The sequence below is a fragment of the Lygodium microphyllum genome, chromosome 11 (assembly GCF_053477565.2).
Source record: "Lygodium microphyllum isolate KBCC chromosome 11, Lygodium_microphyllum_v1.1.10, whole genome shotgun sequence".
Classification (NCBI taxonomy): Eukaryota; Viridiplantae; Streptophyta; class Polypodiopsida; order Schizaeales; family Lygodiaceae; genus Lygodium; species Lygodium microphyllum.
The window spans coordinates 136,639,453-136,652,520 of NC_141145.1; the positions used below are offsets into that span (position 1 = coordinate 136,639,453).

Sequence of the window (13,068 nt, forward strand, 5' to 3'; positions counted from 1 at the left end):
ATTCAAGAGGCAAACTTTTGAGCAGAACACCAATGCAAACATCTTCTTCCATTTTAATGTTGATTCATGAAAGCTGGGTTAGAAATCCTTCCATGTAATTTAGATATGTGGCAAGTGATGTGTTGGACTTCATTTTAAGCCTAAAAAACTCAATCAAGAGACCATACTTTGATGACTTAGACTGTGCACCAAACAAAGGGTCAAGTCTCTTCCATGTATCTTGTGAAGTATCACAGTTATCCACATGGTGGATATACCTGTCATCTATCTCCTGTTTGATAATGGCATGAGCCTTATCATCATTCTTTTGCCAAGTGACTACAATTTTTGCATCATGAGGCTTCTTCTCTTTGCCATTCATGATGGCCTAAAGACCCTTCTTCATTAGGATGAGCTTGATGCGGGTCTGCGAGGTGTGAAACCCAACCACTTTGAAGAGAACTATCACAGAGTCCTTGCCCATGTTGGAGTTGGAGGATCATCATGAAATCAACTTCAAAATTCTCAGATTTTAGTAGAGCAGAAGACTTAATCTTGAGTGTACTTGATAAGCACAAGTGCCAAAAGACACTAGATGAATAGTATTAAGAGATACTGATGCTTATGGCTCGAAGCTTGAGACCTTCAAAATCTCCCCTCCTTGATTTGATGCTGAATAAAGTGTTGGACAAATTCAAATTCAGTGGATCAGATTGGCAGAGGCTTGATTTGAGTGTCAGGAGAGAGAAAATAATGAAAAGATGAAGCTTTGAGTTCTTGGCTATGGTAGCCACAGTTACAGTTTGCAAGGCAGCCTGGTTTTTCACAGATTGCAAGAGCTGTAGTGCATCATTTCCAAAACTTTTTTTATAGAAATGAAGCTTACTTCATGGGCTATCAATGCCCTATGATGGCACCCTGAATTGCAGTGTGTACATAGATCAAGATGAAGGGCGGGCGCAATTCTAAGTAGTAGGCCAAAAAATTCACAACGATGGGCCATATACGGCCTAATGTCAAGGTCGTAGGTGACAGAAGAAGCTTCGTGATGTGGGGAACAAGTCCTTAGAAGGAAGCGTGAGGAGATACTGCTTGGATATGGAGATATAAGAGCTCCAAGCAAGGTTCGTATTGCCTTGCTATGGCTACCATGGAAGGTTGGTGAAGATAGAGTAAGAAATTAACTCATTGGTTGGACTTGAGCTGCAGAGTTGGAGAGAGGCTGGAAGGCGGGTTTAATGATCTGAACTGATGTATGCCATGCTCACCATGGCTCTGATACCATATAAAAACATGGATCTAGAACATGGCTTGAAATGGAAGCTATGGAGGTTGGAAGAGAAAGAGTGAGTTCATGAAGACACTGACATGATTGATTGTTACACAAGTGAATTAGGTTCCAAGATGGAAGCTTGGACTCATAAACAGAATCTTGTGTATAGATTGACAATGACATAGAGACTTTACTGAAGGACAAAAGTACTATGACATTGCATTAGAAAAGAGAGAAAGTACAATGCTTTATAGGAAATGGATGGTAGCACTTCTCCTATTGTGCTTATGGGATTCTAGTCCTGAGCCCACACTGCTCCATACAAAGAGGCTAAGTAGGTGCAATTGTAGAAATCTTAATAGAGAAGTACCAAATCTTGAAGAAATTAGAAGCTTCAAGGTTGAAGCTATGGCTATCTTGTTGTATTTTAGGGGTTTTAATAAAGAAGATGAAGATTAGAGGCTAGAAGTGGCTCAATCTTACTAAGAATGCTTGCAAGTAAGTCATCAATGGTTGGTTGACCTATAGAGATTAGAGGTGTCATTGGAGTGTGAATTATGTAGGAATCTTAGTGTGATTTGTGGTGCAAGATTTGGGGCTTCTCTTATAGACCATTGAGTGTTGTGCTTCATCATTGGTTGTTGTAATGCTTAGTAAGAGATTAGGAATACTTTCCCCAAGATTAGAGAGATAGATGTGGCTTTAAGAGAGTAGGATATGAATATATTTGGTTGCCCACCATGAAATCTTGGAAAGAACTTAAAGGGAGAAGAGAGAGAAAGCCTCTTTCAAAAAAAGTAACTAAAGTTCTAGCCTTAACTAGCCCTTGTGACATCTTGTTAACCAAACTACCTTCAAAATAGCTTGTTTCTTGGTGCATGACTTGCTATCTTGTCCATTATGCCTCTATCTTGGCTTCCATATCTTGAAATTAGCTCTAACTAGGCTATCATCTACACTTGAATGCTCCTTGGTCTTTGCACAACTCCACCCAAGAGCTATATAACCTCTCCTTGAGTAACTAGGATTTAATTTGTTGTTATATTGTGATCAAATGGATCAAACACCAATACTTTGATACCATTGGTCAAGACGAGGACTTAGAGGTGAGACAAAAGAGTGTGTAAGAGAGAGAAAAGAAAAGGGAAAACAAGTGATGAGGGGAGAAAAATACAAGAAATATAGGAGAGAGGTGAGAGAAGCCATGAAAGTTGTGAGAGAGAAGGTAAGATGAAGAGATTGTAATTTGTATTAATGAATTGATGAAAAATTACAAGTCTCAACACCTTATATACCTATGCTAATGTTACATGGTATTATTTAATAAATCACACTAAGATAATGTCTCTTCCTAGCTTCTTATAGGCAGATCTCCACACCCTTGCTACCTTCCTCCTTGTGTCATGAACTTGGTCCTTAGAAACTATTTTTGTTAAAAGAGCATCACTTTTTTCAAATGAACTAATTGCTTCTTAAAGAAGTGCTTTCCCTCCTAAACTTACATAATGGCACCACAATTAATGCACATAAAAATTCAAGAATATTACGATGGAAAATTAGATGTTATACAACCTTTCCTCCTATTATTCGTCATTTGCATCAACCATTGGGCCTCATTTTCTTTGAGGTTAGATGTTTAAGTTATTGACTCTATCAAATAAAATTTGACTCCTATAGGTTCCAAAGATCTAGACATCTCATAATTACTTTGGCTAGCTTCTTGTCTTTTGATTCTCTTCCAATGGGCTAGTTGAGGGGTCATATGCTTGTTTGAAGGTCCATATAACTTGCAAAAGGGAGAGGTCAACTCTCCTATTAGTAATGCCTCTCTATTTAGCCATATTAAGAACCTCTTTTAAATATTTTTAATAACCACCATTAGTCTTTTCCCATTTCCTAATTTCTCAAGAACTTTCTCTTCCTAGCATGTTGGTCTTTGACATATTGTGGTCCACACCCTTAGAGGTCATCCTAGCTATTTATAGACCTTATCTATGCCAATCATCTTGAATCCAAATCTATCAACCATTGTGCCATATTTTTCTAGTTGAAAGTCAGGCTAATTAGAGAGCTAGATAGCTCTAAAAATTGATTGTATATATCCAGCAAATTGATCACAAATTCCTCTTTGCTTGTACTTTATTGGAATTATAATCCACAAAAACTTGTGAGAAAAACATGGCATCTCAGGCTAGATGTATATCTTTTATAAAAACTAAATGTAGCTTTCTATCAAGATTCCTTAACAAAGGAATGATTGCTAATAAAATATTTAAAGGTGCAAATGGGCGTATTTGCCTAATTTACTTTGCATTGGCAAAGGGGGATGAGCAAACACCATTTATATATATCACAATCAAAGAGTTGCAAAACAATGTTTCCATCATACTCAAGAATCCTTTGTCAAAACCCATAGTTTTTATCATTTTAATGATGTGTCTATATGATACAACAAACCAATAGCAAGACATGTAAAGATCAAAAGTGAATCCAAACATTGCAAAATATAACAAGTTTTTCAAGGTTAATACCTTTTAACATTTCACTGCAAAATGTTGAGCAATACAAAGTGTATTCCAGCAAGGCCATGAGTTAGAATCCATGAAATATGATGACTAATTAGCAATATTTAATGAAGGAACACAATATGTAATATGACATGGAAATATTACACATGTTACCCTGCAAATTGGTAGGATAGATGATTAGTAAGAACAAATACAAACAAACTTGTGTTGCAAATGCCATAGACATAGACTAGTTACCATCCTTCCACCATATCCAATGAGATATCTTGTTCATGTTGTGGGGATGATATATTTAGCTTACTCATCTATTAGACCTTATCTATATCATTTTGTGGTAGATCAAACAATGTCTACCAAGTGGTTGAGTTAAGGAATTAAGGAATGTAAAATTCTAGTGGCATACAAGTTGCGTTGCAGGTGATATTAGAGACATAGGTGGGTGGACTTACTAGAGACTTACTAGTAGTAAGCAAAATCATGATGCATCCTTTAAGTAAATGAGTTTATTCATAAGTATGATATCCACTAACATAGAGATTGTGAATATGTGGTAGCAGTAAAAATAGTGAAGCTTTAGCTTTCTTATACATGGTTTTATTTTGAACTGCATGAGCATCAATAGCATCCTCAACAACTAGCCTTTAACGGCATATACACTAGTGGCATCCTCAACTAGCCTAAATATATGTGCCTCTATTTTTGCAACAACATGCTAGTTCAAAGCTTCCATATTACAAGGCATACATTGTGAGTAAAGAGAATGATGATAACACCTACAAGAAACATTGTGAGTAAAGAGAATGATGATAATACCTACAAGAAACATTAATGAAGTAGATATCTTGCAATGATTTGGTGATATACCTATCATACTCCAATGTAATTGTGGCCAACACATATCTCTTGCACGATCTAATTTTGCAACAAGTAGCATGTTAGTCCCTTGGAGCAGATGTCATGTCATATTTTGTATAGATTGCACCCTCAATATAACATCCTCAATGACATTATAAAATACTAATTTTACACATTATTAACACTAATTGCTATAGATTGAGAACTAGCTTAAATATTGGATACTTGATTCTAGTGCATCTTTTTATATGAATCCTCATAAATAGTGATTCTATTTAATAAGAATAGCAGACATGGACTAGTCCATCTTGGTTAATGACCATGTATGAGATATAGTTGTTGTAGATGATGTGCAGTTTGCTTTTCAAAATGGATCTACCTTTAATCTTCACAATGTATGTCATGTGCCCAAGCTTACTAAGAGCTTGATATCTCTTGATTCATTGGGTGACTTGGGATACTCTACTACTTTTGGGAGTTAGTTCCATAGGAAGTCCACAAGGGATCATTAATCATTGTAGTAACAAGTAACCAAATGTATCTTTGTACCATTGCCAATTGGAACATATGTCCAGAAAAGAAATGGAAACGCTATCTTATTTGGATTACTTGCCTTCCTTGATTTTTTGGATCTTTCTATTTATGACCATTACATATCTGAAAATTGCACATGTTCAAGCCATAAGAAAGACTTAAATAGAAAAGGAGTGAGCCTCTTAAGGTATAACATAATGACATATTTGGGCTTGTTGCTTCAAGTCTATAGGGAGTATCCTATATTCAACACATTCATTGGTGATGTAACTAGGAACGTGTAGGCTTTCACTATGGGTAAGAAAGATGAGGCTTTTTTAAATCTTGAAACTTCTTGGAAATTGAAGAAAATTAGTTTGATAAGAGACTTAAGTGTCTTATAACAATAATGGTGGAGAATATCTCTTATGAATTCAAAAGTTTTTATAAAGCACATAGGATAGAAAGGGAACTCATTGCACCTAGTAATCTTGCCAAAATGGTATTGTGGAGTATATGAAGGGGATGATAAATAAAAGGATGCTAAGTATGCTATCTAATGTTGCACTTACTCAAGGATTTTGGATTGAGGTTGTGGCAATTGCTATGTATTTGATAAGCAAGTCACCTAGTTCTACTTTGGATGGTGGCTTTCCTAAGAGGCATGGTCAAGCAAGGAACCCTCTTATGATTACTTAAGAATATTTGGCTATTGTGAAGTTTATGTGGATATACAAAAGGAAAGATGCAACAAGTTAGAGCCAAAATCAACTAAATGTATCTTTCTAGGCTATGAACAGATTGTAGAGATGGGTTATCATCTTTAGGATCTAGAAGGGAGAAAGATTGTTTGTAGTAATGATGTGATCCTCAACTAGAAAAAGATGCATAAGCAACCCCTCCAATAAGTGAAACAAGAAAGGTTACTTTCTAGGATGCAATGCCACCTATTATTTTACCATGTAGGGCTAGTGCACCAAGTGTGCAAAAAGATGACAAAAATGATGCTTTTGCTAGTGAGCAAGAAGTAGAGAGATCCAACAGCAAGTTGAGAGTCCTATGCTGCATTAGGAAGAAAAAGCATAGTTTGAAACTCCCACTCCAAGTTAGTCCATTGTGCTACATATATTTACTCATATCTCTCAAGGCTTGTCACAATTTACACTAATGATAACCCTACAAACTTTCTCACCAAGAGTTTGCCCTCTAAAAAGTTTGTATATTGTAGGGAGTTGCTAGGATTTGGATGAAGGTACCTCATATATATTTATCTCACTTATTCTTTTATTATTTTGCCTCCATTAAAGGTACATTAGCCTTTGAGTGGAAGGTTATTGTGGTAAAGGTCAATGTGGTTAGCCACCCATTTTACTTACTAACCTAACTATACATGTATATACTTATCTCCCTTCTCCTTGTAGCTCCATCATTAAGGAAGGCTACAATGCTAGATATACATGCCACCTTGATTGTAATAATTTCCCATCAGGGAAAAATACAGGAATATGAAAAAAGAGCATAACATAGGCTTTGTACCATAATCTATGCATCATGATATTGCCATTTCTACAAATCCCTATGCACACAAATTTGTGAGACAACAGTACACAAATTTCTCTATTAAATAATCATGTAAATGACCCAACATCTTAGATACTTGGGCCATGAAAGCATCAAATTGTGTCTCAAATATATGCCAAATTATGTGTCTAAGCACTTATTAAGAGCTTCATTACATACATTAATCAATACTATAATGCATTTCTTACAATATAGTGTTTAAGAGAAAAAAGATGGCCATGATGTGTATGGCCTCTCGTTTTGAGTGACAACCCATAGGGAGGCATATTCACAAGAACAACCTTGGACTAGGTGCCTAACATTGGTGGTTCTTTGGGATTGTGAAATTGGCTAGGAATAGATATACATATAGGGGCCATAATAGTGGTGGATCTTTGGGGTTCTGTAATTGCCTAGGAATAGACATAGATATAGGGCCCATAATGGGGTGCGTATACAACAATTTTCAAGAAAATTGGGGGTATTGAAAAATGCATGTTGTTAAGGATTTGTATCATACTTTCAAAATAAAGGACCATGTTTTTTTGTTGACTCATATATTGATGGTTTCTTAGCTTGGAAGTAAATGGGGCACAAGTTCAAAGCAATGCATCATTTTTATAATTTATATAGATTTACCAAACATTCCATGAATGTTTCATATATAGATTCACCAAAGATTCCATGAAGATTTCATATGTTAGAAAGTTTTATGGCATTTTCCTAAGAACATATGCAATGCATTTCATGCATATTTTATTATTTTCAATCATTATTTGCTAGAAATCTAAATATGTGAAGATGCCTCTTGGGTGCAACTATAAAAAACCATACATATCATGTGGGTTAAAGGGCCATTTAAAAATTGATCTCCTTGCATATTATGAATTAATAAAATGACATATTTTTCTTAGTATTTTTTAAAAATTTATTTTTAAGTGCAATATAAGCCTTTTGCAAGTGCAATCTTTTAGATTTACATATAAAATCAATATACCCCCCCCCCCCCCCCCCCCCCCCCCCCCCCCCCCCCACCACCAAGCCATGAACACATGATATGCTTATGTTTTGGGAGGTGCACCCCCTCCCCCCATGGAAGATATGGTGTAGTCACAATCCTCATTCCTTACCTCTAGTTGTGGTGCATTATGTTCTATTTTACAAATGTGCTTCAAATTTTAATGGATATTGCATGAAATCTATGATTTCTTTCCTATAATCAAGTTTCATATTAGTCTAGTGTACATGAATATGTAGCTAAGCAAAAGCATTATATGTGATAGGATCAAGAATTCTCTTTTTGAATGGATCTCAAGATCCTTATCGCCATGCTTCCAAACAAACTTCAAGGCCAAGTGGTAAGATTTACAACACATTTTAAATTTTTCTTAGCAATGTTTGCAAAAGATCATTAATAACAAATGGAATTTCATCATATTAGCTAATAGGCATCAATGTGTTTGACAGAGCTGAGTTTGACAATAACATGTGAGAATTGTGCACATTGTGTTGACATTGATGGATGCCCACCTTATATATATGGAGGTATTTTTTGTGTGAAATCTAATGTTTTTCAAGTAATAATTTGATATATATGCCAAAGGAAGTTGTGCAAGGAGGAAATGTAGAATGTAGAAAATCACAACAAGATGTTGTGACATCCAAAACAATATGATTTTTGAATACTGAAGTTGTGCTTTGATTGGAATGACATTAGGATGATAATGTTGAGATATTTCAAGTACTAATTCTAATAGAAGCAAGATAGTAGGTAGAAGACATTAGTCACACATATCACACACACACACCCTAGTACAATTGCTTCTTTATTTTAAGAGTGGTGTAGTTAAGTTATATTTTATTTTTTCGAGGTGCAAGATACCTACAAGCATGAAACATTTTCTATTTTGTTTTATTTTATTTTTTCGAGGTGCAAGATACCTACAAGCATGAAACATTTTCTATTTTGTTCCTCCATACTACGATTATTGAAGGATCATTAGTGATGACATACTTATCTAACATGACATTTTCCCTCGCATGCTCTCCAAGTTTTGGAACATATAGTCACCCTCATGTAGCTCATGATCAGTAACTATGAAGTGGGAGCATGTACAGTTGACGGTCTAAGTCTAATCACAAGGGTTTAATGGAGAAGGGATGTAGAGAGTAGGGAGAGAAATAATAAAAAGAAAGATAATTCATGAATTACTAGAGCCCAAACATACCAATTGAAGTCAAATTAGAGCCTTTTGGTTGATATCTTGTAGAATAGGCCGCCAAGACCGATGCATGGACTACAAAGTAATAGTACAAACCCTTATGATGGGATGATTGGCCAAACACTCTTAGTCAATAACTCAAAAAACACCATGGCATAGATCAAATCACTATTGTACATAAGCTTTAAGTACTGACATAGGCTTAAAATTTCATGTTTTATTTATGCATCTATGTGGCATGAGGTAGCTCCTACCATCCAAGCACTAGTAGTAGGAAGCATTGAACCCTATCAAATCCCTATATGGGAATCAAATTTTTTCTTTATGATAGTAGCAAATAGTGACTCATATGCTTCTCCAAATCCTCCTAAAACTTTGTCTTAGACACGGACAAAGCATTCTCCAATGATAGGGAGGAGTGATATGCACCCAAGGGATGACCTTTGAACTCTATGGATAGCAAGTTGCCCTATTCTTTTCATTTTTGTACCCTATTATTTATAGCCCAAAGAATCTTCAAATCCATCCTATGATAGCCAAAACATATCCCTAAAGGATAGGGAATATTCAACCCGATTCTTGAGTGATAAAGCAAGGATTTCTTTGCAAAGATTGAAAAGAATAGCTATAACACTCATGCCCTATTCTTGTTGCTTGGAAACCTTGCACAATAGTCCTAAAACTCCTCTCTTTAGCCCACATACCATGCATGAAGTTGTGAAGGAGATTCAACCTTGAGATGCCATCAAGAAGCTTGAGTATTCAAGAGCCATGATTCAGCAAGGTGTAACACATGATCTTATCCATCTTTATGATAATAGTGTCTTACAAGGATGTATATGCAATGTAGAAGCTAAAAGAATGTTGTTGGGATTACTAACTATGGACAAACTAGAGGCTCAAGCTGAATTGTGGGCTGATAATGAAGTATTTTTGCAGCAATAGTACTATTCTACAATCTCTTCAAGGCAGGGATGTGTCACATTGATCTGTATCATTGCTTAATTAGTTATCTTAGGAGCAACTGTTAGAATATACATTGGTATTGCTTTCCACTCTCTTTGTTGAGATTGATGCTAATCAGTGGGCTATGATAGTTTGTACACCTCCATTGAATAGGAAGTGGTTGTGGACTTCATTGGATGGACAATCAGCATGGGAAATTTTGGATGTCAGTATGCTTTCATTGGTCAAACTTCTTGAAAAATGTTCTACAAAGATAGAGGAATATGTTATCTTCATTTTGATTTGTCTTTGTATCTAACATGAGGATATTTGTGCTTGTGTGGAGATAGCTATAAATATTTTATTGAAGCATGTTGAATGGAAGATCTACTGATATGCCTAAATCTATAGAATTAAACCATGGACAACAAGTATCCTTTGTACAATGCCATGAGGAAGAAGATTATTCCATTGATCTTGGACAGCATGTCAATTGGAATCAACCAAAGACAATGTTGAATTTTTTGTTTCTTCAAGGTAATAATGATACTAAAGTGGAGAATGGGTTTTATTATGGGCAAGAGAAAGAACAAGAAGAGGCTAATGAGAAAGATAAAGAAGATGACGACCAATAATATGAATATCAAGAAGACCAAGATGATCAACAACATGATCATTTAGGAGAAGACAATACATATGAAGACTACTTAGTAAGTGAGTAACTTTATAGACCATTTGAGGAAGGATATGAGCATGTTGAAAATGAAGAATTTGAAGTTTTTGATCATGCTTATAATGGATTATTTGAGGATATGCATCACTCATACTACTCAATCAGGGTCTACACCAACTAGAACATGAGTGGTATGGTTATGAATACTTTGATATTGACTATGATGATTGGTATGCTGATAATGAGAATGCACATGAGATTCATGATGGTTATGATCTGATGGATGATGGATATGATGATGTATTATGGGGATATTTCTTCCTACCCATTTGACCTGAATGATAAAGCTTATGAGTTTGATGACACTTTTCTTCCTCTTGATCATTATTATGATGGTATACCTTTTGATCCAAGAGGTTATGGGATGACTTTTGCACCTTGATTAGGCCAACATCCATATTGGGATCCAAATTTTTACCTTTCAGAAGCTTATTTTGTAAGAGAGGGGGACTTAATAACGAGAAAATACTAGCTACACTGGCTGGTATATAAGGTGAGAGAGACTTAATTTTTCATTATCAGATAATTAATACAAGTCTTCTTTCTTCTTCACCTTGCTCTCCAAGCTTCCATGTCTTCTCTCTCTCTCTTCCTGTCTTTCTCTCTCCATTTCTAGTCTTTCACTCTCCTCGTACCTGTCTTTCTCTCTCTTCTGCTCTTCTTCTTCTTCTTCTCTGTAGTCTTCTCTCTCTTCTTTCTCTCTCCCAGTCCCTCTCCTTGACAATTGGTATCAGAGCTTAGATTCTTGGTCCCAGTTAGTCCTTCATTTTACCCAGTTACAACTTTCTAGTCACATGGAATTTTGAGTCACAGGTACACAGGTACAGGGAGCAGTAGGAGAGTTCCCAAAGATTTTTGGACCACAAGGACTGCAAGCAGGAGCATTAATGGTGGCTTGGACCGAGTTTGGAGGAAGGAAGACCAACTTGGGAGCTCGTTGGTCAATTTTGGCCCATTTTGAAGGTAAACTCTTAGTAACCGTGGTCATAGGAGTTAGAAGAAAGTCTAGTTGGGGTTACTTTTCAGGGAGACTCTTCTCTCTCCCCCTTTCTCAAGCTTCTTGCAAACTCCCATGGAGGTGATCAGCCCCAAAACTCAGCTCTTCCTCTTCCATGGAGTTTGCCTTCCTTCCTAGGGGCTTCTTAAGCCTTTAAGCTACAGGACAAGTGGTGGAAGTGTTGTGTGAGACCTCCTCTCCCCCCCAGGCAGCCCCCCGCATTTCACGGTGCAAAATGCGGGCTGATTCCATGCCAGAATGAAAGCACCACAAGCCTCCTCTCCTTCTTGGCTCTCATCCTCAGCTTCTTATAGGTCATTTGGGCAAGATTGAAGCCTCTTTTCTTATCTTCTTGGACTTCCCTTCCATCTCAGAAATCCTAATCATATGCAGCCCATGGCATCCATGAAAGCTTGGCATCAAGCTCAAGAATCTTGAAGATTTTGGTCTCTTCTTGGTCCCGAGGGTTCATTCTTCAAGCCTAGCTCAAGATTTGGCCATCAAGAAGCACGAGAAGAATATTAGAAGCAAGATTTGAAGATATGCATTTGTGGGCAGCCATGGCTATGGAAGTAGAGCTTCAATTTTAGCAAGAGCTCTTCATGGGAAGGTCTTGAGCCATCCTATCTCCAAGCTACAGCCACATTGGAGCTCATTCTCAAGATTTGAAGGCTTATTGGAAGCAAGAAGGCATTATGGAGTGCTCATTTGGAAGGAATCCTTCTCTTGATCAGTCTATGCAAGTAATGCCCTTCCCCCATTGAAGAATCCTGCTTTCCCAAGCTTGAATTCATCTCTTCTTGACGGAGCACAACCATTTTGGAGCTATGGAGCATGCGGGATCAAATTGGAGCTCTCATGAAGGACTGAAGTGGCATTAGTGGTTGCAATCTTCATCAAACAACACAAGGTAACCAATTCTTGGCTCTCATTCTCTCCCATTAAGCCTCTTGTTGAATCCTATTCACTTGTTTGAGAGGATGCATGAGTCCAAGTAGGTAATAGGAGTCCCAAACATTGTATGCATGCTGAATATTAATCTCAGTCATTCTCATTTGATCCTATGGCATTGGAATGGATTTTATTCATATTGAAGCTTCATTGAGATTATACTTTTGCTTACCCATAACCCGTTTGGCTTCTTGTGAATTGGCTGAGCCAAGAATTGATTAATAAATCCATTGTATAAGGGTGAGTTGTCAGTGAATCACTGCCGGTAAGCTCTCTATCCCTATTCCCAATTCCAATTCCATGCACTTCATGAAAAGCCAAAATTTACATTCCTAAAATGCATCTCATGCTGGGTGTTTAATTAATAAATGTTTGCTATGTATATTTCGGGTGAGGAAAAGCCCGATGCTAGGCGAGGTGGCAAGACAAAAGAGGGGTGACCCCCCTTGCCATCAAAGACCCTAAAGGTGTGCACAACCCAGCCCGGGGGGAACTTTTCCCACCTCCCGGTG

The 13,068-nt window shown here is 36.9% G+C and overlaps 1 protein-coding gene across 1 annotated transcript in view; it reads left to right on the forward strand.

Annotated features, from left to right (window-relative positions):
- LOC148029428 (putative serine protease EDA2) overlaps positions 1-13,068 on the forward strand; it is a 133,855-nt gene that overhangs the window by 112,348 nt on the left and 8,439 nt on the right. Inside the window, exons 11-12 of the mRNA XM_087688707.1 lie at positions 7,992-8,066; positions 8,176-8,253. Coding sequence (XP_087544833.1) covers positions 7,992-8,066; positions 8,176-8,253 — 153 coding nt within the window. The remainder of the gene's footprint in view (positions 1-7,991; positions 8,067-8,175; positions 8,254-13,068) is intronic.